Below are 23,836 nucleotides of genomic sequence, written 5' to 3'. Positions count from 1 at the left end.
TAGAAAAAGGCATTATATAAACTGAATTTTTGAGAAAATTATTCTAGTTTGATTTATATTTCAAAATTAATGGAAAAAGTATAAGAGTCAGTGTGTAAAAGTTATATTTCAAATGCTTCAAGACAATAGCTTCAATCTTCAGCATCTTTCTAGTAATTCCTCTATTTAGGAATCTTCCTGAGTTCAACGTCAATGTATTTTTGTTAATTTCTCGATAAATGTATTACGATCACTGTATAGCTTGATAGTAGATGGAATTTATAATATATAGTACCCAACAGGCACGTAATTTGCACATTTCTCTAGTTTATACACTACCATTGAATACAGCAAGATTACAAAGAGAAAACGTTAAGCTGAGTTTTTGTGAAAAATCCTAATTCAAATTGTATTTCAAAATTTATGGAAATACACTATTGCGTGGCTTTTATGGCTAAAAGGATTTTTGTTCTCGGTGAAAGTATCAAGTAAAGTAGAGATTTCGGGTGGAAATGAATTTGAAGAAAGAAGTAAATTTATGCTTCGATAGCTCGTCGTGAATTACAACGAGCAGTGGCCCTGCTTAAGCGATGTTCCGTGAGAGATTACGTCGTCTAATTTGTTGCACTTTCGAATTGTTTATGGGCGCATTGCGAGAAGCACGCGAGACTCTAAGATATTTCCTCAGTCTCGGCATTAAGCGCGGCGCGACCACCTCTCTTCATTTTTAAAATCAGCCTTTAATCTCTTCTTTTTTTTCATTAAACTAGAAGCTCCGTCCTTTAAGAATAACATTCAATATTGCTCAAAGTGGAAGTGTTTAAATGTAAGAATCGAAGAATTCCAATAGAACGACGAACAACACACAGAGGTCTGTGTGTGTTGTGAGAATAGAACAAAAAAAGTCATAAGTGACATTTGTGATATTTCTAAATAAATGAACGTTTACGTGTCCATACATGATTTACAAAAATTTAAGGCGATATAATTTACTGAGAAAGGCCACATGTAATTTGATAATTTGACAAGTACATAGAGTAAAGATGAAAATATTATTAAAAAGTGCAGATGCGACTTCTACAACATATATAGGATTCGTTAAAATGAATCACTAGAAAAATTGAGATACTTATGTAATAAAGCGATTATTTTAAAGTATATGTATATAGGTAGGAAGTAAGGTTGTTCGGTAAAAGAATAGAGATAAGGGCTTTTTGACTTTTCGTGAGTGATCGTAGAAAATGCGTAGACAGGAGCAGTCCAGCAAAATCCCGAGGATAGAATGCCTGTAGTAAATCGGCGCGACAAGAGGGAAAGGGGGCAAAATGTGGGGGACCACCGATAAGGGGCCACCCGTTGGCGCCACGGAACCACCTAACGTCGGCTTTCCTCTAAATTCCACACCTATTTACCCAGCCTCCCAAAGTCTCGTCGAGCGTCTCTCATATAAAATACCGGCAAGAATTTTCAAAAAGTTGAACTTGAGAATTCTCCGCTCAGAAGATTGCAAAAATCAAATTGACAAAAAAAAAAGTCAAAGATATCGCGAGTTGATGTAAAAATTGCCAATGTTATTGGAATGCGAGCGATGAAATTCTTTTTAATTAATGTAATTCCATGAAAAGGGCCTCTTATGTCTATTATACGAGATAATTAATCGGTTAGACTCGATCGAGTTAATTACTGTGAAAGACGGGGGGGGGGGGGGGGGGGAATTGGTGTGTTTTTGAGGGGGTGGAGGTAAGAGATTTTGGGCTTGGGGAGGGGGGGGGGGGTGCAGAGGAGGACGAGAAGATGCCTGTATATCGTGGATATAGCCGGACGAACGCAAGGTGCTCCGGTCCCTCGATAAGAGCCCCATCCATTGGCGCCACGCTGATCCAGGAATTCCTCCAAACTTCTCCGGTCCTCCTTCAACCCCCTCCCCCTCACGAAACAATCGTCTTATCACAGGATTAGTGTTTATTTACGAACGGTTAGGAATCGAGCCACGCATATGATGCTTCTCTTTCGACTCTACGTCCTTCCATTCGAAAATCCACTCCGCATCCGACGAGATCAAAATAATATCCACGCTATCCAAGAAATATTCCTGCAACCCTCTTCCAATCGCCAAACAATTATCTTATCAAAATATGATTGTTTATTTTTTCCAAGGGATAGGAATGGAGTCATATACGCATTATGCTTCTCGCCCGAGCGTATACGTTCCTTCCCATTCCGCACGCACGTTCTGCTTCTGCTTCCACTTGGCATCTGACGAGATCAAAAATAATATTCACCCTATCGAGAAAACTTGAACGTATAGTATCTCCGCGAATCTGGACGACTCAGAAGCGAGTGATATGGAGGGAATGCGGTCGCGTCGAGTATTCGGACTGAATGAGGACTAACCAGCACGTATCTCCATCAGGAATCCATTGGAAAGCTAATACGATATTCTTCCACTGCGAACGGTCATGAAGAGTGTAAACCAACGACACGATGATCAACCTATGAAGGAAACGCGCGGTCCTCTCCTCCTAGCGTATGTTAATAACAATAATATAATAATAGAATGTAAATATTGAATCACACTGATAACTTTGAAATTGATGCCTTTATGCTTTTCTATTTGTCGCAGAACATAAAAAGGTGCTTTCGTTCGATAAGGCACTTGTTGTGCATCCTACACGGGGCTCGTTCTAAAGATATTCCTCCTCATAAATGACTTTCTTTGCTGACACCCTGTGTGTGTGTGTGTGTATCGCGCTCTATTGTTTCCATGAAATATAAGCTGGTCTTGTCTCGCACAAAAGGAGGAAAAAATCCTATTCGGCGTTTTCCGTCGTTTCTAAAAGTTGCATGCACAGTCTTATTCGCGCGTTGCGTTGTTTGTCTTCGACCATGTGTGTGTGTTTGCGAGGAGATGGGGGAGAAGAGGGGGGTGCGTCTCGCTCGCGAATCGTCCCGACCGATAAATTAGCCCAGCCTGTGCAATATAAGATCGGCGAGTTGCGGAAAGCTTGTGGCCTCGGCTGCAGGACTATGGGGATAAGAGCTGGTGACCGGCCGTTCCTCCCCCTCGGTCCGCCGCTTGTGTGTCTCGCGAAGGACAAAGCACGGACGTATTCGCGATAGAGGGACGAGGAGGGGAGTGAAAAAAATCCGAGAGAGAGAGAGAGAGAGAGAGAGGACGTAACCAGATAGAAAAGGATACAGATAAATAAATAGTGGTAGAGCGAATATCGAATGGAGAAGCACGGATTGCCGAGCGCGCGAGGAGAGTGGACATATCAAATAAGGAGAAAAGGAGGGGGGGGGGGTGTCGAAGGATGGAGTCGAGAAGGGGGAGAAGTGGTAGGAATTTTATAGAGAGAGGGAGAGAGGAGAGTAAGCGTGCGTTCGTTAAAAGGAGTGAGATAAAGTGTGGTGGTGGGGGAGGGGGGGGGGGGGGTGAACTCGGTTGAAGGAGAGAAAGAAGGAAGAAGCGAGCGTGCGGGGACGAGGGAGAGGAAGAAAGTTGGAGGGCGGCGCCACGTTTTCGCCGTAACAAAAAGTTCCGAAGACGGTGAATAAAAATAAGGTAAAAAAGGAACTGGGCGAGAGCAGCTAACATGGAATAGCCCTTAGCCGGCGCGATAGCCACTCTTTAGGCTGATGGACTCCCTCTCGTGGCGAAGCCCTCTCCTCCCCCCTCCCCCTTCTCTTATAGGCGCGCGCGTGTACACGCACACACGCGCGTGCGCGCTCAAATCTACTGTCCCCTGATCCCTACCCCCGCTATACACCTCTCAAGGCTCCTCCGCGCGCTCTCCAAGACAACCATAAGTAGCCAAGTCACTACGACATTTAGTCAGGCCTCGTCGTCCTTTGTCTTGTCTCTCGCGTTTATTGCTTTTCTTTTACCCCGCTATAGCTATTCCATCCTCCAGCATGACTCGTATAGTCCTACATCCAATAGCTCCCGATTGCGTAACTGCCACGTTAATTAACACCGAACGGTACAGAACCATTATGGATGTGTCTTTGCACGCGTACTTCTTTATATTTATTCTTCTCACGGAACTTAAAAATGTTGTTCTCTCTTTTCAAATTGAGATGTCCTTATGTAGAAAATCATTCTAAATTGAATGTTGTCCAGTATTTAAGGTTAAAATAATTATTATTCGAATTATTCATTTCTCCAGTGACCTTTTGTATTATATCTGTTGAATGTGTGTGGTACGAATAATAAGATTGATTAGTTGAATCGACTGTCTGTCTCGGTAGGGTGATACAAAGTTTTTTGGGCTGCAAGCATTTATTTGTAAAATATTATTGTTAGCCCAATGAATTGTTCGCAGCTCCTATCGTTCATCCATTTATACTGCGTGCGTGACTCGTGCAGGTTATCGATAACATTTTTAACGAGCTCGAAAATAAAACGTTGAAAAGCAAATGCTTTTTGTGCTGTTTAATCTCGAACTTACACAATCGTACACAAATACATATGTATATATTACTCTTTGGAGATATTATTATAATTAAATACTTGTCTTTGGGTATAGAAGATAAACGGGTATTTACAAAATTTGTTAAAACGATTCGTGATACAAAGTACCTACACTTATTAATCCTACGCAGTTCATATTGGTACGTATTTATGGGTCGATAGCACGTAATAAATTATTTGTTAAATAATAAAAATTATACAATTGTTTAATGTACCATTTTAAGCCATGATTACTACTTTCGCTTACATTTTACATTAAATTTACGTACTATGAACTCTATTAACGTTGAAAAAAACCTTAAGGTCGTCTCATAGAAAACTGGATCTCATACTATGATCTGCGTAGAATGCATTTAGTAAAATTACACTGATTCGCTTCACCATAAAATATTGTTGCTTTCTTACTAGCTACTATATAATAAAAAAAGTTGTTACTTTGTGCTAACACAAGAGATGGCGCATAACTTCAATGAAACTAAATTTCACAAATCAACGCGATAGTCGATAAAGATGCATGCAACCGGTAAAACAGATATTTCATCAAAACTTTTTCCTAAGACAATTTTTTAATACGAAAAATGCTGTTTTCTTGTCGCAGCATTTTCACCTTCTGATAAAAAATAAACGACCGAAAGAAAATTTCAATACTTCTTAAACGAACACGATCAATCTTACGACGCGATACACTTATATAAAATATATTATTGACAATAAGAGGAAAACGCCCACCTTAACGCTAACGCTCCGAAATTGATAAATACCAATATAGATGAAGCCATTTTCAACAATAAATAATAATAATCCCTAGCTGCGCAATAAAATCAAAAGAATGTTTACTAAATATATTGCATTCGTCCAACTTTTTAGCCTAAATTTCTATCATTAATAATGTAAATTGACTTTTTTATAAATTGCCTAAGCTTTTACATTGATCTAATTTACTTAAAAAATCTAGCTGCAGTAAGGAAGGACTATTCAACGAACCGTCGTTGGTTATCGACGAGTCTTGGGAGGAAAAATTGTTAAGAGTGTTGGTTTGTAGGTAGGTATCAGCAGTCGGTAAAGTCCTCCTTATGAGAAAGGAGAAGAGAAACTTGAGCTTCTACGATCTACCGGCCTGAGTAGATGTCGTCGAAGTTATCACCGATGTTGTTATATCACCGCTCTGATGACTAGTGATTGGTTCTAGTGGAGGCACGCTGAAACAAGAAATTCACACATATTCCCTTATCACCTTATTTCTTCATTGTTACACGATAAGAATAATTTATATAAAAACAAGATTTCATGGTGAAAATTATTTTCAGGAAAATATTGTTATTTTCCTCAATCAGGGATCCATGTATAACTAATTCTTTTCGTTGAAATAATTAAAACTTACGTAAGGGTTGTTTGATGATTCAAGATGGCGGCGGTAGGTAATGTAAGGGGTGAATGCGAGTGGCCGTAATGCGGTGTTATCGGTGTACCTACAGTGAGACAATGCTCATCGACCCCTCCAACCCCACCCCCGCTCGAATAAATGTTCAACTGCAGCGTGTCCACTGTAACGTTAATAAAAAAATACCATCGATCATAATTCTCAGTAATAATGTATTTAAATTTCAATTCAACATTAACTAATTAGCTGCATGTGACTTGTTATTATTCATAAGTTCAATAGACTGTACTTTAGTTTTTAATAATGTTCGAATATAAAATAGTATAGTATTTAGGGTTATGACTTTTCGTCAATCACAGCTAACAAAATCAATTATACTATATCAATAAAGTTTTGTACAGGAAGAGACATGCTTTAGGTATAGATTCAGAAAAATTTGAACAAGCGAATCAAGTATTGTTATAATAAAATGATGCATAAAACTTAAAATTTCATAGAGAAATAATTACAGAGGATAAAAGAAGCTAGTTTTTTTTCGTTAGGGAAAAGGAGGTTTTATTTACTATCAACCAGTTGTAATGTTATTAAATTGCAGCGAGTTAGCGGAAAAAAAAGAAATCCATGAAATGTTTATGACGGTCAACAATATATATTTGTTGCAATAGGAGTACGTCGAAGACGTTCAGAGCAAAAATGTTGGAGAAAAAAACCAAGCGAAAAACATAAAATTTAATCCAGTGAAACTTTGCTAATAATCCGTCCATACGTATAAGCCCCTTACAAGGTAACGATAATATGTCCACATATTCGTCAAACCAGTCGTATTTGCAAAGCAATAAAAACTTCTAATTACTCGCGAGTTTTTTCCATGAACAATTTATAACTAAGGTTTTCTCTCAAACAAATAGACATGCAATTTCAATAAATGTCAAGAAAATTAAATATAACGAGAATGTAATGTTATATTCTATTTATAAATTGCACTACGTACAAATATTAAACGTTATCAACATTACAATGTAAAACTATGTAAGAAATCCGTCATTGGTGAAAATATAAAAATAAAAAGAGAAGAGTTCGTTCCGTAAAAGTCACATTCCTGAGGAGCAGAGTCAAAGTAGTTGTAAATTAAGGAAAACTACATGATTATCAGGAAGAATTTCGCTGATTAAAAATAAAACTAGAAAAAGGACCCGATCAATTATTAGACAAAGAGAAGGAAATAACATAAAAGTGGAAAAGAATTCGTTACATATATATAAAAGTTACATTACTGAGGTATGAATCAAAATATTCGTAAACGTATATTGTATAATAAGGATCAACGACTATTGGAGTCTTTTAAGGAAATGTACATCTTGATTGTTATCAGGAAAAGAGTTTCACCATTGGAAATCAAATTAAAAATAGAGATCCGATCAATTAATTGACAAAATAGAAGAAAAAAGTAGAGATACGAGTTTCATTAGTGGATAATAAAATTAAACACGATTGTAATTGTAAAGTGAGGAGGAATGACGAATAGAGTCATCCGAGGAAAAGTACCCATCGTTATCGGAAAAAATTTCACCGTTAAAAATGAAATAGAAATGAGAGATTGGATCAATTAATTGACAGAGCGAAAGAAAAAGGGAGAAAGGAATATGTATCAGTTTCATTAGTGGAGGACAGAGTTTAATTTGATTGTAAATGTATAAGCTGAAGCGACGGCGACGGCGACAGCGACAGCGACGGGGACGCTCGAGTAGAATTGGTTGAGGAAAAGTACTCAATGTTATCAGCGAGCGCATCGCCGCATCCCGTCCAATCCTGGCTTTGCTCATGGCTGGCCACAACCGCGCGTTTTGCTTCTCTCTCTCTCTCTCTCATACACATGTCACTTCTCGGATGGTCTCAGCCAGAGAGAGACTCTGGTGCTCGGTCTCGGACTGCTCCGAGTGAAGCGCGAGTGCGCACAGTGCTCAGCAGCTCGCCCTCGCGCCTCGTCCTCGTCGTGCTCGCCCATCCCCTCTACAACCCCCGACAGCGGCCATCATATACCGCTCTTCGACACGCTTCCAATCACAAGCCAATCCTACGAATATCGATCGAACCGACCTTTCAGCCAATTGAATTTTCCTCCGAACCATCATCCCCGGTAAACGTACGATGCACAATCGCGGCTTTCTCTCTATCTGTAGGTACACCCAAGCGTTCCATGCAAATTTCAACTATTATATGTATACATAGCACGAATGATACATTTCGTTGGATTTAGCGAAAGAAGAATAGAGAGAGAGAGAGGATGAGGAGGAGAATGTGCAGGAGACGGAGAGATTTATAGGAGTTTATTATTATTATTACTATAGCGAGAGGAAGAAAGAATAGAGGGTGTAAAATAGTGAAAGAAGATAAAAAACTTGCTCACCGAAGACTCACCGAGTAAGCTGGACTTAATCTCGGTATTGTGTAGCCCACTGGGACCAGGTAGACTTCCGGTAACCCCCGAGTGATTCTTTGGTTTCCGCTTTCGCTTTTGTATACCCTCCTTCTTCATTGTCAACGGCCTATCCACCTATATGGAGAAATATTAATTATACAAATCTTTTTTAATTTGTTTGGAATTTTACAACGTAAGATTAATTCCAAGAAAAAGTATTATTTATTTTCAATAAAATTCTTTTTAAGCTTCGAGTTTAATTAAAATTGTTATTACGAGTGTTGTCAGAGATGAAATGATAATTCGCGGCTGCCAATACTACCAGTAACGTTTCTCGTTCAGATAATAACAACCAGCTAACTGTTATCGCGTTCAATGATCGTAAAAAGCAGCGATAAAGCTGACTGACCAGTCGATGAGAGATTATTCATCAATAAAAATTTAAACCATTTAAGTTTCGCGCAGTGCGAAAATTTCACATTTCTAGCAAAGTTCGCGGTGTTTAACAGTAATTAATAAGTTGACTGAAACGCGACTATATGTTTCCAGTCCACATGCAGGTATTATAGCTGATATTTGAGAAAAAGGCTACAATATATATGTCTCGCAATAACTATTGTAACGTAAGATCGATAGCGTGGTTATAAGAATAGTTTTAGTTGTATACTTGAAGCAATTCATTTTGTGAGATTCTCAAAATCGAGGCGATCGTCAACCATGTCGATCAGTGAGTGGCGTCTCCTATACGTCTTATCATTATTGATAAGATTATCCAGAATTTGAAAAGTACCACCGAATTGAGAAATTAGTGCAATTTCGTAACACATACCGTAGAGCTGTTGGTCTAATTGATATTTTCAGTAGAAACTGTTAAATAATAAAGCATTTTTTGTATCCTCATCTGAAACAATGGATAAATTCGACGATCGTGATGATTTTTAGTAAACTGTGCCAGCAAACAAAATGCCTAAAGAGCAACTCTCTGTATATAAATGTACTCTTAAAATTATAATAGTTTCTTTTTTATTACGTAATATAAATAAACACTAGAAATGACTTTGTACATCCCAAATTATAATTGCTTCTCAAGACGTTTAAACAAAAATGAGCGAGCTTGTTTACTCAAAAGTGTAAAAGGTCCCAGGCATTATTCGATAGATAACCGAAACAGCGGTTACGTAATAATTCGCGATTGCTCCACTACAAAACAATTTTTATTTACTCGCTGTATTTGCAGTTTGTCGCGCGAAAATCGCGATGCTTATTGACTCATGTGTTTACCGACTTTTATTCACACGGTGCATTCAGCCAACAGTCTACCTATGATGCTTTCAGTCTGACAGGCGTATAATAATAACAAGAAAATAATGAAAGACAATAATATTATTTCTCGATCGCGTTCAATGGCCGCTGTTGCAACATTTCAATAGATTTGTGAAAGAAGGAGGAGGAAAAGTTTGAAAGTAAAAGAAGACCGGAGGTTCCTTGTTTGCTCTTGAATGCGCTAGAGTACAGCTCGGGTCTGTCAACTCGCGCGCAAAGAGGAGGAGGAAGGAAGGAAGAGGAACAACCGCGCGCGCGGAAAACCAAAAAGAGGAGAAAGAGGAAAAAAGTCTGTGCGTGAAAGAGACAGAAGAAAGGGGGGCGGGCGGGGGGGGGGAGAAAACGTGAAACCATTCCAAGAACAAGTTGGAACCATATAACTGTCGCGAGAAGCTCGACCGTCTTTATTTGCCGCCTTTACTGCATTTGTTTTAACCCGCGTCCTTTATTGTTCTTTGACGACGACTTTTCAAGCTTCGTCTCCGCTTTACATCATCGGAGCTAGTCACGCAGCTCAGTCGTACCGAAATCCATGTCGTAAACCGGGATTACTGTCTAGCGTACTGTGGCACCGAAAACTTTCGTGCTACCAAAAGTCTAACGTCTTCACAGAACATATATTACTGCGTGCTTCTTTATTTTATTTATATTGTATTACAATCAATCTTATTAATCTATACACGATTAATGTATATCTGACACCTCGATATATCTATATAGACAGAGATTAAATCTCCTGACATTGATTCTGACCGTGCAAATAAAATGAAACCTCTTTATTAATTAATTTATAAACGCGAAACCGTTCGTCAGAGGTTCTCCAATAAATCAGAGTCTTCTCGTACAGAGTTTCGTGAGATCACTCGACGCTCAACGTTCTCGAGAATCAGAGGCTTCGCTGTTACCGAACAATTGAATTTCCTTGCGCCAACGAGTACAGCGAAATATTTATTGATAGATTGTATAATAAAGCTTGATAATTAAATTGTCGTATCCGCTATCTTCATTATCAGACAAAATCGGTCTATACAGACGGTTTGGAGCCGGACTATCTTTGGATAACTATTGTAACTGTACGATATCTTAACAGGGCTTGCATATATACATGTATATATGTTTCGAGGCGTGATATATGAATATTAACCTAACGATTCTTAACGCAACGCTATCGCTGCTTAACGAAAATTACAGACAGGCGATAGCGACCTACGTTAACAATCGTTCGGTTGCCTGAAAAACTCACCTTGTGGAGTTTGAAGTAGAGTCCGCAAGCGTTGCATACCGGCTCGCCGTTATTGTTACGTCGCCAAAGCGTCGTGTTGCTCGTTCGGCAATTGGCGCACTGTACTCCCGTTCGCCTCACTCCAGCCTGAAAAAATCCCCGTGGAATTCACCCTCGACAGGAACGAAGAAATGACGCCGAAGAGGGGCTGATAGCGTGTACAACGACGACGAGGAGGGAATAAGCCAGAGATAGATAGATAGATAGAGAGAGAGAGAGAGCGTGCAAGGGTATTTGAGGATCGGTGCTATTTACGAAAATGGGAGTGCTCGGAGCAAGAAAACTAGAGCAAACAGCAGCCGACGCGTTCCTGAGTGATTGTTTGCTTGGGTGCGAGATAAGCGAGCACTCTCTTCTTTTTTACCAGACGAGGAAAAAGCGAGGAGGCAAAGTACGAGGGACAGAAACAGGGCGCAAACGTTACTTAGTATCCAGCGCTTGTGCACGCCCCGTTGGCTCCTCGCACGGCGAGATTTATCAGCACAAATATCGATGGCCCAGTTTGCTCAATGGACACGAGCGTGCATTTACGACTCTCGGATCGATTTGGAAGCCTTGCACTCTCCCGTCTCTATAATTACTAATAGTCACGCTAGTATGGACAAATTGGGTAAAAATATCATGGTAATGTGGAGGAGAGAAGGAGAATCGAGAGAATTCCAAGTGTTCAACTCACAGCGTTCACCGGGGCGACCGACTGCTTCGGCTTGTTACACCTGAGATGAGGTCTGCTAATACCGTTGATTTTGTTGCAAGTTATGCCACAGTTGTGGCACAGATAGACGTGACTGCCGTCCCGTTGAGTGATTTGTGTCATGGGGGCGGAGCAATTGACGCACTCTTTACTCTCGTTGATATTGTCGAAGGCTTCATCGGTACCGGTTAAAGGAAGAGTGGTCCATGGCGAGTGGCCACTGGCACTGGCAGAGACGTTGTATCCGCCACTGGGAAATAATTGCATATTGCCTGCTTCGCCCACCGAGATCAGACCATAGTTCGACGTTGCATATTCCAAGGTCGAAGGGGACGATGCACCAGTGCCACCCACGCTCGGCCTGTGCCAATATGGATCGTTCGTCGCTGGTTTCGCGTACTGGTAAGGTAACCCTGCTCCGTAAACAGTCACCTGGGATCCTGGTGAACCTGGCTGCTCGTAGTGGAGCGAGACCGTTCTGGTTGGTCCCAGGGACGACGTTAGAGTGGGGTCGCTCTTGATGAAGGTGTTGCTGGAGACCTCAACCTGAGGAAGCAAATTGTAACTCGTTATTGATATTATAATTACAGTAGAAATAGAAGATTGGAAGAGATCACTGACCTCTGACCCCCTTGACACAGTTTGGCTGACGGCTGGATACGTTAGGAATAGTTCAGCAGGTTTGGCATAAGTTGGAAACGAAGCTGTTTGTTGAAAGGACTCACTGCCAGATATGTACGATGTGTATTGAACAGTTTGCTGAGCAGGAATGGCGACTGTTTCCAAGGTTGTGTAGGTAGTCGATTTAATGGTGTCTATGTGGGTTGCAGTGTTATCAGGATCGAATTTAATGGTGGTTCCAGCTGCGTCCGCATAGGCTCCCAATTGTTGCTGCTGCTGCTGCTGCTGTTGCTGATTGGTGCGGATGGTACCGTCCATTGGTGGAGAATAAGGTGGAGCTGGTGAATTCAACTGAACGGAATTCGCGGACTGCGTTACCATCGAGTTGGACTCGTACTCTTCGGTTGACGTCAGTACTGGCGAACCCTGATGGTATCTGGTAGCAGGAGTGCTTCTGGTACCCTGATTGGTCTCGTGTGGACTATACCTGTTTGTTTGCTGAGGATGACGTCTTTGTTCCTGCACTTGAATGATCACGTGCTGATTGTCTCCTCTTCGGATCTCTTGGCCACCATCTTGATAAACATATATACATTCATTCGGTCTCTCCGGAAGTGGCGTGGCGTACCTTCGCGAACAAGAAATTAAACAATTAAACTGTAAACATTGATAATTCGTTGTTAGTCGATATACTAGACTCTTTTTAAATACTAGTGATAAAGAAGAAGTTTCACCAACCTCGGTGACTCGTCAACTTGGACTTCCTGTCCATTGCTGTTGGAGTAAACCACTCGTTGTTGTTCACCACTGGACCTCGATTGTTCAGGGCTATTCTCGTGTATGATTTGTACGTAATGTGGCTGCTGTTGCGACGGTTGTTGGTCCTCCTGATAAGGTCTCTGATGATGATGATGATGATGGTCCGCTCGTTGCTGATGAATATTGGAGTCTGGCGATGCTGGTTCGGACTCGACGACTCCTTCGGCAATGTAGCCAGCGGTCATAATGGTTCTCACGTGTCTTCTGGAAGTTATAACACCTTGCTGCGGAGTTTCAGCTGCTTCCTCGTCCGTTCTGGCAACCTTTGGCGAATTCTCGTTTGGATGACGATCGCTGCACTCCATTTTGATCTCTTGTTTGACCACGCTGTCCTTCATCGTGTCCTGCGACTATCGTTTCATCGATTAATCCTTCACCACTGAACTAATACTTTTCATTCCCGAATATTAAGAAGGAGTATATTATACTTTGAGGAACAAATCGTCAAGGCGTACACTATGCATCGTGTACGAAATAAGGGCAAGTATAAGAGTCACCAGATTTTTAGCACTGATAAGAGATACACGTCGGTGTCTAGGTCACCGATCGCAGACTTTTTCAACGCCAATGTCACTCACTCGTATATAGCTCTCATCGACTAGCATTACTCACCGACCTCAAACATTACTACTCCCTACGTATTGCAATATTCCATTAAAAACGTTTGCCAATTGAATCAGCCAGCACCGTCACTTGTTTCACTATCATCACCGGTAATAACGGTTTTCATATATAGGAATATTTTTTCCAATAACGTGTGATGCAACGTTTATGGCAAGGAATGCACGAGCTTGAAGAGTGATGACTTTTGCCAAAGGTTTGTACGGGACTAGAAAGGAGAATAGGAGGGCAAACGTTGAGATGGCGTCGGCGAGTGACTCGAGCACAGTAGAGTCAGGCGTGAAAAGGAGAAGGATCGAATTAGTGATTGTTCTAGTCAACACGGAGGGAAAAGGAGAGAGAATCCGTAGTGCGACGTGAAATAAAAAAAAAGGAAAAGAAGACGGAAGTGACGGGGTCGCTGGGCAAGGTGCGACCAGACTTTTGGCTTTGTTGGGCCGAAATCTGGGGAATCCGGCGTTAATGGGGAAACCACTTCGGCACGTAGACACACCTCGTCCGTCTCGAGAAAAATGCGGAACGTCGTGTTTGCTCTGAACGCGTCACTCTTCCGCTCGACAATGTCAAGTTTGAACTTCCGGCGAGACCCAGCACGCGACACCACGGATATCTCTTTTCTTCTTCAAAGGTCTCTCTCGACTTCCGGTTCGGTTGGACCGAACTACGCGCTCGCAAATGCTCGACCACGAGAGAATTATTAAAGACTAGAAAATACATCAAATATTTGCCCAGGATCCCAACGAAATAATTTGCAATGGCTAAAACGACTCGGTGAAAAAAGAAAAAAATAAAAAATAAGTAGAATAATAATCCACTGGAAATTCACTAACCTCTATAGCTGCGTGTCTCATCTGCGAACGAGCTTTGCCCTCGACTGCAGTCCAGATTGGAGAAAAACAAGGGGAAGTGTTTGTTTGTTGCAGCGCGAGGAGTAGTCGAGTTGTTGGAGAGAGTAGAAAACACCAGAGCTTACATCGCCACCTGCGAATGGTAAATCCAGCTATCGAGGTGGCAGTTTGCTTTTGAAGGAGGAGAATTAGGCCACTGATATATATTGTCCGTGAGCTCTGACAGTGTATATAAAAGCGAGCGTAACGTTTCGTCAACGAATCGCACGGAGAGACTGGGAGAGACTGAAGAGGATGAGAGTGACGTGCGAGTGAGCAAAGCGAGGATTCTTCGAAGGTGTTGACGGGAGTGGAAGAGAGTTGGAGGTAGTGCGGCAGAAGAGGACGAGAGACGAGAGACGAGCTAACCGCGCGCGACACGTTTCGTAGCTATTATAGTTTATTAGTGGCGAGGTGAGGTTAGAAAACGTACATTGCCGGTTGCTTTTTCAGCGTGCACGCGTCTCGGAGGGGGAAATAGAGCAGGTAGTAGTGCCAGTCGGATAGAAAGCTAGAGAGGGACCGATGAATTGCACGAGTGCAAGAGAGTCAACAATACTTGGGCGGACCCTACCATTTCATTGGTCAATCTCGTCTTATCGGATTTCAAGCGCTGCTGCCGCGCATCGTCCTCCACTTGAAACAATTTTTCTCCCCCCCCCCCCCCCTACTCCTATCATTCTCCCTTGTACCGCGATCGACCATGGATATAGAGTCACGATCGATATCGACGACTCTCTACAGCTGATCCATCCTCGTTATAAATATTATCATGCAACTGGATCCAGCACCAGATAATTCTTATAATACAACCTGTATAATATGACGTGGAATCTCGCAAATTATCCTTCACCAAAGAAAACCACGTTTTTATGCGATCTTTCGAATTTCTCAACGTTCCTTCATTCTGCTCGGAAGAGGAAAAAGCGAGGAGATTGACAATTTACTTAGTCGGGGGTTGACGATAAGGAAGAGTTTGGTCGGTCGTGCACAGCATGATTTATAAATCAACGTTCGTCGAGGTGTTGCGAAAGAGAGGATCGATCGACGAAGGTGTATATATGTTGTTTGCTAGTAGTGCGCGTCAACGTTTTTCCCTGCAAGGGGAAAAATGTATGTGCGTGTATACAGGGGGGGGGGGGGGGGGGGTAGAGAGAAGAGGGTGGGGATGATCGTGATCGGCGAGAAAGGGACACGTAGAGAGGTCCGTTTATTTACTGAACGATAACAGCTTAGAGCTGCCTGCCAGCGAGATAACGCGCCCCTAAAGAGGAACTCATCGTTTGTACACCCTCTCTCTCTCTCCTTCCCTCGTTCAGTCCCTTTTTCCCCCTTTTCTCGCTCGTAACCATAGTTGCCATGCTCGATCGCCATTTTGGAAACTACAACGCCACGATCGAGGGATGATTCATATCTTTGCGTCTCCATTGAATCCTAACGCAGAGAAATCAATCATTCGGTAGCACTGATTTACCTTTTCTTTCCAAGTGTACTCGTAAAGATAATTTTTATATTAATGAAAATTTTCATTAACCTTCGCTCTCATAGATCACCGACTCGTTTTCAGATGTCAATTCTTTAAAACTGTATATATATATTGCAATGATTGCGACACTCGAAGAGAGTGTCATCTCCTTGATTACGTCATCTCTAGCCCCATGGTGATTCATTTCTGCAAACCAAGATGAGCGTCATCAGTGGTGCAACCAGAACGATCTTCCGGAGCGTCGTTGGACCTTTGAAAGCGATCGTACGTGCGAAAAATAACAATCTCATAACTGTTATAGTATATATATATATAAATATTCGTGTAATACATATTCTGGTAAATTCAATGAGACATGTATCCTCTTCATTGTTAACGCGTTGGATATTCCTGTTTATAGTTGCAATTGGCATACGAGCCTTTAATTAAAAGGATGAGAGAAACGTACAACTAAAGAATTGTTTTAATCAAGTCGATGAGGAACTTTGTACGAAGAGATGAAATCGGTGTACGTGACGAGCGATCTTTGTAAAACAACGATAGGAATCAAGTTTGTCGTACCTTTGCCGCCGCGTACTGTATCCCGGAGCTGATAAGAAACGAAGTTGCGAGATCTTATAGTAGAGAGAAAAAAAAAACATTTACAACGGCTGAAAGTCTCAGAGATCGATCAAATTTTGTCCGTAGCGTCATGCGATAAGCTAAGGAGTGATTAACGTTGGAAACCTTTTTTTTATTTATTTAATAAACGAGATCGTATTGAAAGCGTGGCTTCGATTATGATATAATTCCTGCTGGGAGTTTCGAGCGGAGATTTATATTTATTAAAGAAAGATAGGAAAGTTTGATTGGAAGGGAGCAATCTTGCTGGAGATAAGCGTTAAAAATATTTACAGTGCAATAGAGCTTAAATCCTAATCCGCAGTTGGTAGCAGGTAAAATTCATCGAAAGGGCCCCATGTACGACTTCGATATGCTTTGGTTCCTCGAAGAAACTGATAAGAGCGCGAAATACATTAAGCAATGTCGGAATTTCAATAGGCTACCTATTATATACATATATAGCGCCACTGGAGTTTAACCGGACTTGTATATCATTGAAGAATGGAAGATTACTCTCTTCGGAATGATATCGGAGTGAGAAACTTTAGAATTTGAATCGTTTTGTATATATTAATTGGCGAATACAGCGGAGAGCATTCGGGAGCGCAAGGTGTGTAAATTCGGGTGCTGGATAAGTTGAGAGTCATCGACAGATAGGTGAACATAGGTATTTCCGTGAAGAGAGAAGGCACAAGGTCTGGGGAGAAGGCTGAGATACGAGGGCTGATACAGAGACCGGTATAACAACACGTCACAACACAACATCGCACGATGGGGAGTGCGAGGTGCGAGAGCCACGTTGTCAAAATAAACGGCACTATCGCAATTTATCTCGTTTCCCATGATAATAAGAGATAAAACTGCATCCTTACATTAGCTAGTATATCAGCTAAAATGATAATTTCAGTCGTCGGGTCCGCCAGGAGCGCGTAGGGCAGTCCGCTCTCCCTCGTTGTCGCAATAATCGCTCCTTTTTCCACTTGCGACTCTCCTCTTTTGCAATCGCGACACTCGAGTTACGCATCGCGAGATCCTTTCCCAGTGAGTGCGAGCAAAGTCCCATGGGAAACCACAAACCGTCCACGAGATTCCTCGCGAAATAAGTCAATAGTTCAGTTGGTGCTGGTGCACGCATACGTTCGAGATGGATACTCGTGAAAAAGCCTGTATACAACGTGACTCAACTGTTGACACTCTTCTGTATACATATATATATATATATAGAGAGAGAGAGAGAGAGAGAGTGATTTTGACCGAAAGCTCGTGAAACTTTCGACTGTGACAGCAGGGAGAAGGACGAATAGACTCGTGAACCGGAAGTACGATTGTTTTGCCTTTGTGATACACTCTGCTAAATGGTGAGACAGGGATATAAACAAAACTGCTGAATCATTGCTGAATTATGGTACTTTTGGTGAAAAGACGTGGTTGTTTGTGAATGAACGCGAGCTGAAAACAAGAAAGGACACCCTCGAAGTTAAGAGGCTTGCGTCATCGTTAGAAACGCACGTCCGCCATTTTCCTTGTACATTTTTATCGCCAAGCGATGCTCTTATCAATTGTTATCATTCTTATCGTCGACCATCGGATTAAGGATGCGCGCGCGTGTACACGTGAACGTGCAACGAATTAGCACTGTATATATAGCGCATTTTTCTCCCTATCACGCATGCCCCACGTAAAAATCACTCGTCCCCCTCCTCCTTCCCCTTCCAACTTTCGAGCTTCGTGGCGACTGGACTAAGTTCCAAGGTCGCGTCCACTCTTGCTTCGATGTAGTATTGTTTAACGATAATAATTTTTAGGATCAAACCAGGACACTCGAGATGTGGTCCATTCTAATAATTTTTCTCTCTGCTCTTGCAAAGTTGATAAAGCAATATTTTCATAATAATTTAATCTCATATCAATTACGGTAATAAGGTGTTTTGACCGTCTCGATGAGTTTTATCGACTACCGAAAGACCTTGTTTTTTTCTATAAACTAAAAAAGCTAGGCACTATCAGTTTCCGTTATTTATCCTCGGATTAATCGCATAAGCCGAACTCAATTTACAATTCCATCGGTGAAGCTCACCATTAAATCGTGCAGAATTTACAACGGTCTGTCAACAAGGGACTAACCCGAACGCGATGACTACGTGTTACGATCTTTGAGGTAGAATTTGCAGGATCGCGAGCGAAGTGCAGCGTGCAATTAATTAATAAGACTCTTCGCTTTCGACAAAATGGTGACTTAAGGAAAGAGTTTATGGCACGCTCCTACCTTTGTATTCTATATATACCGTCTTTAAGTATATGTAATACGACTCATTGCCATAAGCGAAGATTTTACGGCGTAATTGCTCAAATTTACGAGTAAGCTCTTGGAACGCAGAGTTGACACGATTATTGTCGCACACAGTGCAGAGTAAACAAACTCGTCAGCCCTGTTTTTCACGCCAAAACGAGTACTTTTAGAAATCCTTTATTGTCTCAGTAATTCGAGTACAGCAGAACCTTTTAAAAACTATTTCAACCTACTCGACTGTGTAAAATATGATACTTGTAACGATTCATGTTGTAATAATATTTCCTCACTTTGTATAAGTATTTTATTTTTATTTACTTCTGTATTTCCCTTAGCGTTTGTAGATCTTCTCTCATTAAAGCTATAATGGAAACTTGTACATGAACTTTTCTCAAACTGCTGCGGTAAACACGGTAATATTTTCCAAAAGAAACACCTTTTTCGACAATTTTCGACGTAGATCTAATAATTCACGTTGAACGTGTCTACCGCGATGTTTGTACTAGAAAAAGTGTGCTTGTCGGATGTTTTCAATGTGTCGGGCGATCGTCTCGTCAACTCAGAAATATCAGGAGAATTTTCAACGAAATCTTCCGGCATTAAAAGCCACCTCGATAAATTCAAGTTTTCTCGAAACAATTCTTCTACTAATTAATTATATATTGCATTTATTTTTTTCTGCTGTATTTCAATGACGCGATAAAATAGCAAGAGCAACGATAATTTATTTACTGACAACTGTGTAACGTCACCGATACACGCTAAAAAATGAGACTTTAAATAAAATAATTGCAATAAGAAAAGAGGTAGAGACTATATATAAAAAAGTCGATGTTCCAATATACACAGAAAAACACCGACGATCGTTCAATTCATGAACAATTTTCCGTTGCAAGAATGAACAAAAATTACCGGAAATAAATTCACAAATTATTCTTCCCTGCGTGAATAAACTTTGCTTGTAACGTTTATTGGTCGAGCAATCTTTCTCTCCGTGGTACGTCTCCACATTCGAAGGGAATCGTACGTACATATCGCGAGACGACAAGCTCCCAAAATATACTCGAGTATTAATTAATAAGCATGAGCAACATTATTCGTTACACAGCGCTTCGTGTTGAATTATTAAAAATTTACAGCTGCGAAATGCCGAGCGCTCTAATAGGAGGACAGCCACGGTAAACAACATATGTATAAGTCTGATTTACGTCAGTTATTTGCTGTTCGGAATCTCTCACGAATTTACTAATGAGACGTGCGTAGCACAAAGTCTCGTAAAATGTCGGGGATTCTTACGTTAATGTCGAAAATAACAATGTGGAACAGAGTTCGGTGCGCGCACGTGCGTGTGTGAACTTTTGCGGGGGAGACGAAAAGAGCATGGGTTTCATCTTGCGCAAAAATTGATCCGTTCGAAATTCGAGGAAAGACCTTCGATGGAGATCAATGTTACGATGGCTTGTACAAGGTGCAAGGAAACGACGTAAAGTTGAACTATTTCGAAATTTCGCGAAGAGAAACGGCAGGCACGTGGCAGAAACCGGTGGGGACCAATAATTAGCACGCACGACAAACAGTATTATCGTCATTCCCTGATATTATTTCCATTATCTTTTAACCACGGCAGCTATGTGCTTAATGATTAATAAAATTTGATCTGCTTTGCTCGGGGTATCTCTCCTTGTCGTTTGATAGTTTGCTGCCAGACGCGGGAACAGTTCCGATCCGACGATTCTGCCATCCCGTCGGTAAAGCCTTATTCTCTTCTCATCGTAACTCGGTGTTTTAGACCATTCCATTGGCCAATAAGAGTGAATTTGTGCGAGGATCTACTCGTGTGCCTCAGTGAACTTTTATTAGAAGCGACTATAAGTCAAATCGACCAGGGACATCCCAGCTGTGTAACGTACGTGCGCGAGAGTTTGTAAAAGAGAACATGAGAAATCATCTGAATCGAGCTGTATATACTAGAGTAAACTTGAATCAAGCGTCGATTGCGTAAGGAACCGAAAGACCCTTCAGGAAACACGTGTCATCCACCGAAGGAGACCACGCGCTGCTACTAGATGCAACGAATTTCACTGAATTTCATTTAAAACCATCTGAGATCTCCATTGAATTCCGAAGAGAGAAAAGAACGGGCGGTGCGAGGAGTAAGGGACGAAGAAGAGGAACGCGTGAATAAACCTCCTCACAGTATCGATTTCATGCACTCGATTAAACGTAGCTTCGAACCTCGGGTGGACTAATAAATTAATTACGAGGACGGTTCATTAAGAAACTGACGCAATTCGGATCTATTGAAAACATGGTGGGGCTAACGCGCGCGAGAAGCGGGAATGCCATGATTTTTGGCGCTGACTGTATAACGCGCGACGTTGAAAAGGCAAATAAAAACGATTATGAGATGGAAATAAACGAGAGCAAAAGTGAAGCGAAGAGGCTCGCGTTCAGGTGAAAATAAATCGTGAAGGAAGTCGCGGCAAGTTCGATCGGTATATATATATATATATATATATATATGTATACACATAGGAGAGAGAGCAGAAAGCACAAGTGTGCGTGTTCGAGGAGACTGAAACATAAAACACAAGTGTTCCTTCCACTCGTACATGCATATTGTAGCGGCTCTGGTCGCTCGCTTTCTTTCTCTCTCATTCTTATTCTTATTCTTCATCTTCATCCACTCCCTCCTCCTCCTCCTCCTCCTTCAGTTTCTTTCAACGTTCCAAACGTTATAGCAATTTACTATTTGACCAGCACGTTTTATCCACATCGTTGACCAAAATCATCCTTTGCACAACGCTGTAGAAGCGAAAGCCACGACATAAAACCCTATTTATTTACATACATGCATATATATATATAGCTGTACTGCTTGTCAGAGCGTTGTTTTCAAAATGCGCGGACGAAGCTCGCTGAACGGTTACCATTCGGAGAACGCAGCTTCTCTGGAAACGCGTCTGCCGACGGCACGCTCGTTGCTTCGACGTTGCATCTCCTCGAGAACAATAAAAACATCTGACAGTACGCGTCTGCCAGAGATCCGTTTCCCAGCGACATATCGTAATTCGTGGTTGTAAGGTTAAGATCCTCGGTCGAGTATATAAGGAGGAGAATCAGCAATTGTGTACGATTCGAACGGTGGTAAAAGTGCCACGCGTTAAATCGAGGCTACGCGAGAGAATGGTTCGAGGGGGACGCTAGTACAGGAGAGAGCATCGAAAATTAATGGAAAACTTGCGAGAGAGGGGGAGGGGTGATAGGGGGTAAAGAGTTGCGCGACCTCCGCGTGGCTCGCAATGCTACGAAGTATACGCATGGATAAAACACGTGCTACGGACTCAACAATCGTAGAACGCACTCATCTTTAGAGTCGGACAAAACGACAAAGTCTGCGATGGTTGTAGAACGTAGAGCGATGTTGCGGGGAAGAAGACATTGTGAAAACACATGAAGAAGCGTATCGATGCCGGTGGAAAGAAGAGTGGCGAACGAGCGGAATGCGATATATTGGACACCGGAAGTTAATATTAAATTTAGAAGGCGAGAGACTTACTTGCAGTGTATGTAGATGTTGAAGGCTCCTCGCGTAGAAGCGGCTGGTGCGTCGTCTCGCTGCTGAAGTTTCTCGTGCGTCTCGGTGCTACTCAATCGTGTTTGTGTGTGCTGCGCGCACAGCTTGACACAGGTGTGCCCCAAGGTGCGCGCGGCCGCGAGCGAGATCGTCTCGGAGCTCCCAGCTCCTCCTGGTAGCGCTCCAAAGAACCTCTCTCTCTCTTTTCCCTCCTTTTTTATCTCACTCTTTCTCTCTTTTTCACTCTCTCTCTCTCTCTCTCTCAGTTTCTTTCCACACATCTACTCCTTCTCTGTCCGTCTCCCTGACTCTTCCTCTCTCGTTCTCCCCGCGCTTTTTATTTTTCTTCAACCTCTCCCCGCCTCGTTCGATTCAAACTTCAACTTCGAGCCACTCGAATACCGATCACCCGCGCAGAAAACACGCGCCGTTCCTTTGGCGACGTCGCGTCGCTGCGAAACTCCATTTTGGTATCGTTCGCGCCTTTCTATATCCCTTATTTCACTACCATATGTGTGCAAGTTAATTTTTAGCACGATGCATACTGTTTTGTTAATTGGATCTTGTTGTTAGACGCTATAAATAAGATCCTGCTTGTATTCGTTTGAGTTATATCTGGCATGAAATGTCCAATTTGTGAAACCAAAGGACGCCATCTTGCTTGCAGAGTTCGTTGACCCTTTTCATATTTTCTTTGATAAACGGCTTTTTTGCACATAAATATAACGCGTAACTATTCTTAAATTTTAAAGCATATTGTTATCGGGTGCAGGTTCATTAAACTTGCGTCTATCGTGTTTTCTGAACTGTTTTTGTACTAACGCGCTATCCATGTAATTAATTCTGTTTAGCGCGCGCAAGGTTCATCCAACTTGGACTTGTGGCACCTACCTCGAGTTTTTTCTGTTGCTCCCTGTAAGAGGGCATCAGAGTTTACATTGTCAAATATATGATTCTACCAACTCCTACACACATTCTTGTATATGTACTATATATATATATATTAGATGAGAGATAATATGTATGCACATTGTGCGAAGTGTACAGTATACCTCATGGACTAGAATCTATCTTATCACAGGGGTGTCGTCATGGTTACCAAGCATACACTCAGATTTCCCTGATAAGCCATTCAGGTGGGAAAGCATCGCGACTCTACCATCAGGCTCACCTCATCAGGATTACAGGGAAGCAACCGACCCTGTCCGCGCGACCCGGCAGATTACGAGTGATATTGCACTGCTATCGCCAAAAACACACAAGGATGAGCTTTCTGGCCCGTTCAATGACACCCTACCAGCTGTTTCTTTTTTAATTTTTTTTACACAGGGTGTACCTTCCTATATGTTGCATAAAGGCCTATTAAAACAACTTCTGACA

General features: G+C 41.8%; 1 protein-coding gene across 4 annotated transcripts; it reads right to left on the bottom strand.

The window, feature by feature from the left end:
* Positions 1-4,299: 4,299 nt before the first annotated feature.
* Positions 4,300-23,824, bottom strand: LOC136784190 (uncharacterized). 4 transcript variants are annotated; one of them, XM_066744710.1, is made up of 9 exons: positions 22,439-23,824; positions 14,444-14,594; positions 12,912-13,342; positions 12,174-12,801; positions 11,535-12,098; positions 10,820-10,945; positions 8,253-8,388; positions 5,835-5,997; positions 4,300-5,652 (listed from the first exon to the last, which is right to left on the bottom strand). In XM_066744710.1, the coding sequence occupies exons 1-9, from the start codon at positions 22,735-22,737 to the stop codon at positions 5,556-5,558; spliced, it is 2,595 nt and encodes an 864-aa protein (XP_066600807.1). In that variant the 5' UTR covers positions 22,738-23,824; the 3' UTR covers positions 4,300-5,555. The 4 variants fall into 4 exon arrangements, with proteins under 4 accessions (XP_066600807.1, XP_066600808.1, XP_066600811.1 ...); XM_066744711.1 differs by lacking the exon at positions 5,835-5,997 and having other exon boundaries at positions 8,242-8,388; XM_066744714.1 differs by lacking the exon at positions 5,835-5,997.
* Positions 23,825-23,836: the final 12 nt, after the last annotated feature.

This window comes from Prorops nasuta, unplaced genomic scaffold, assembly GCF_024137725.1.
Source record: "Prorops nasuta isolate Cenicafe-Biocafe unplaced genomic scaffold, Cenicafe_Pnas_1.2 PNAS00050, whole genome shotgun sequence".
Taxonomy (NCBI): domain Eukaryota; kingdom Metazoa; phylum Arthropoda; class Insecta; order Hymenoptera; family Bethylidae; genus Prorops; species Prorops nasuta.
This window is presented reverse-complemented; position numbering and strand designations above follow the sequence as displayed.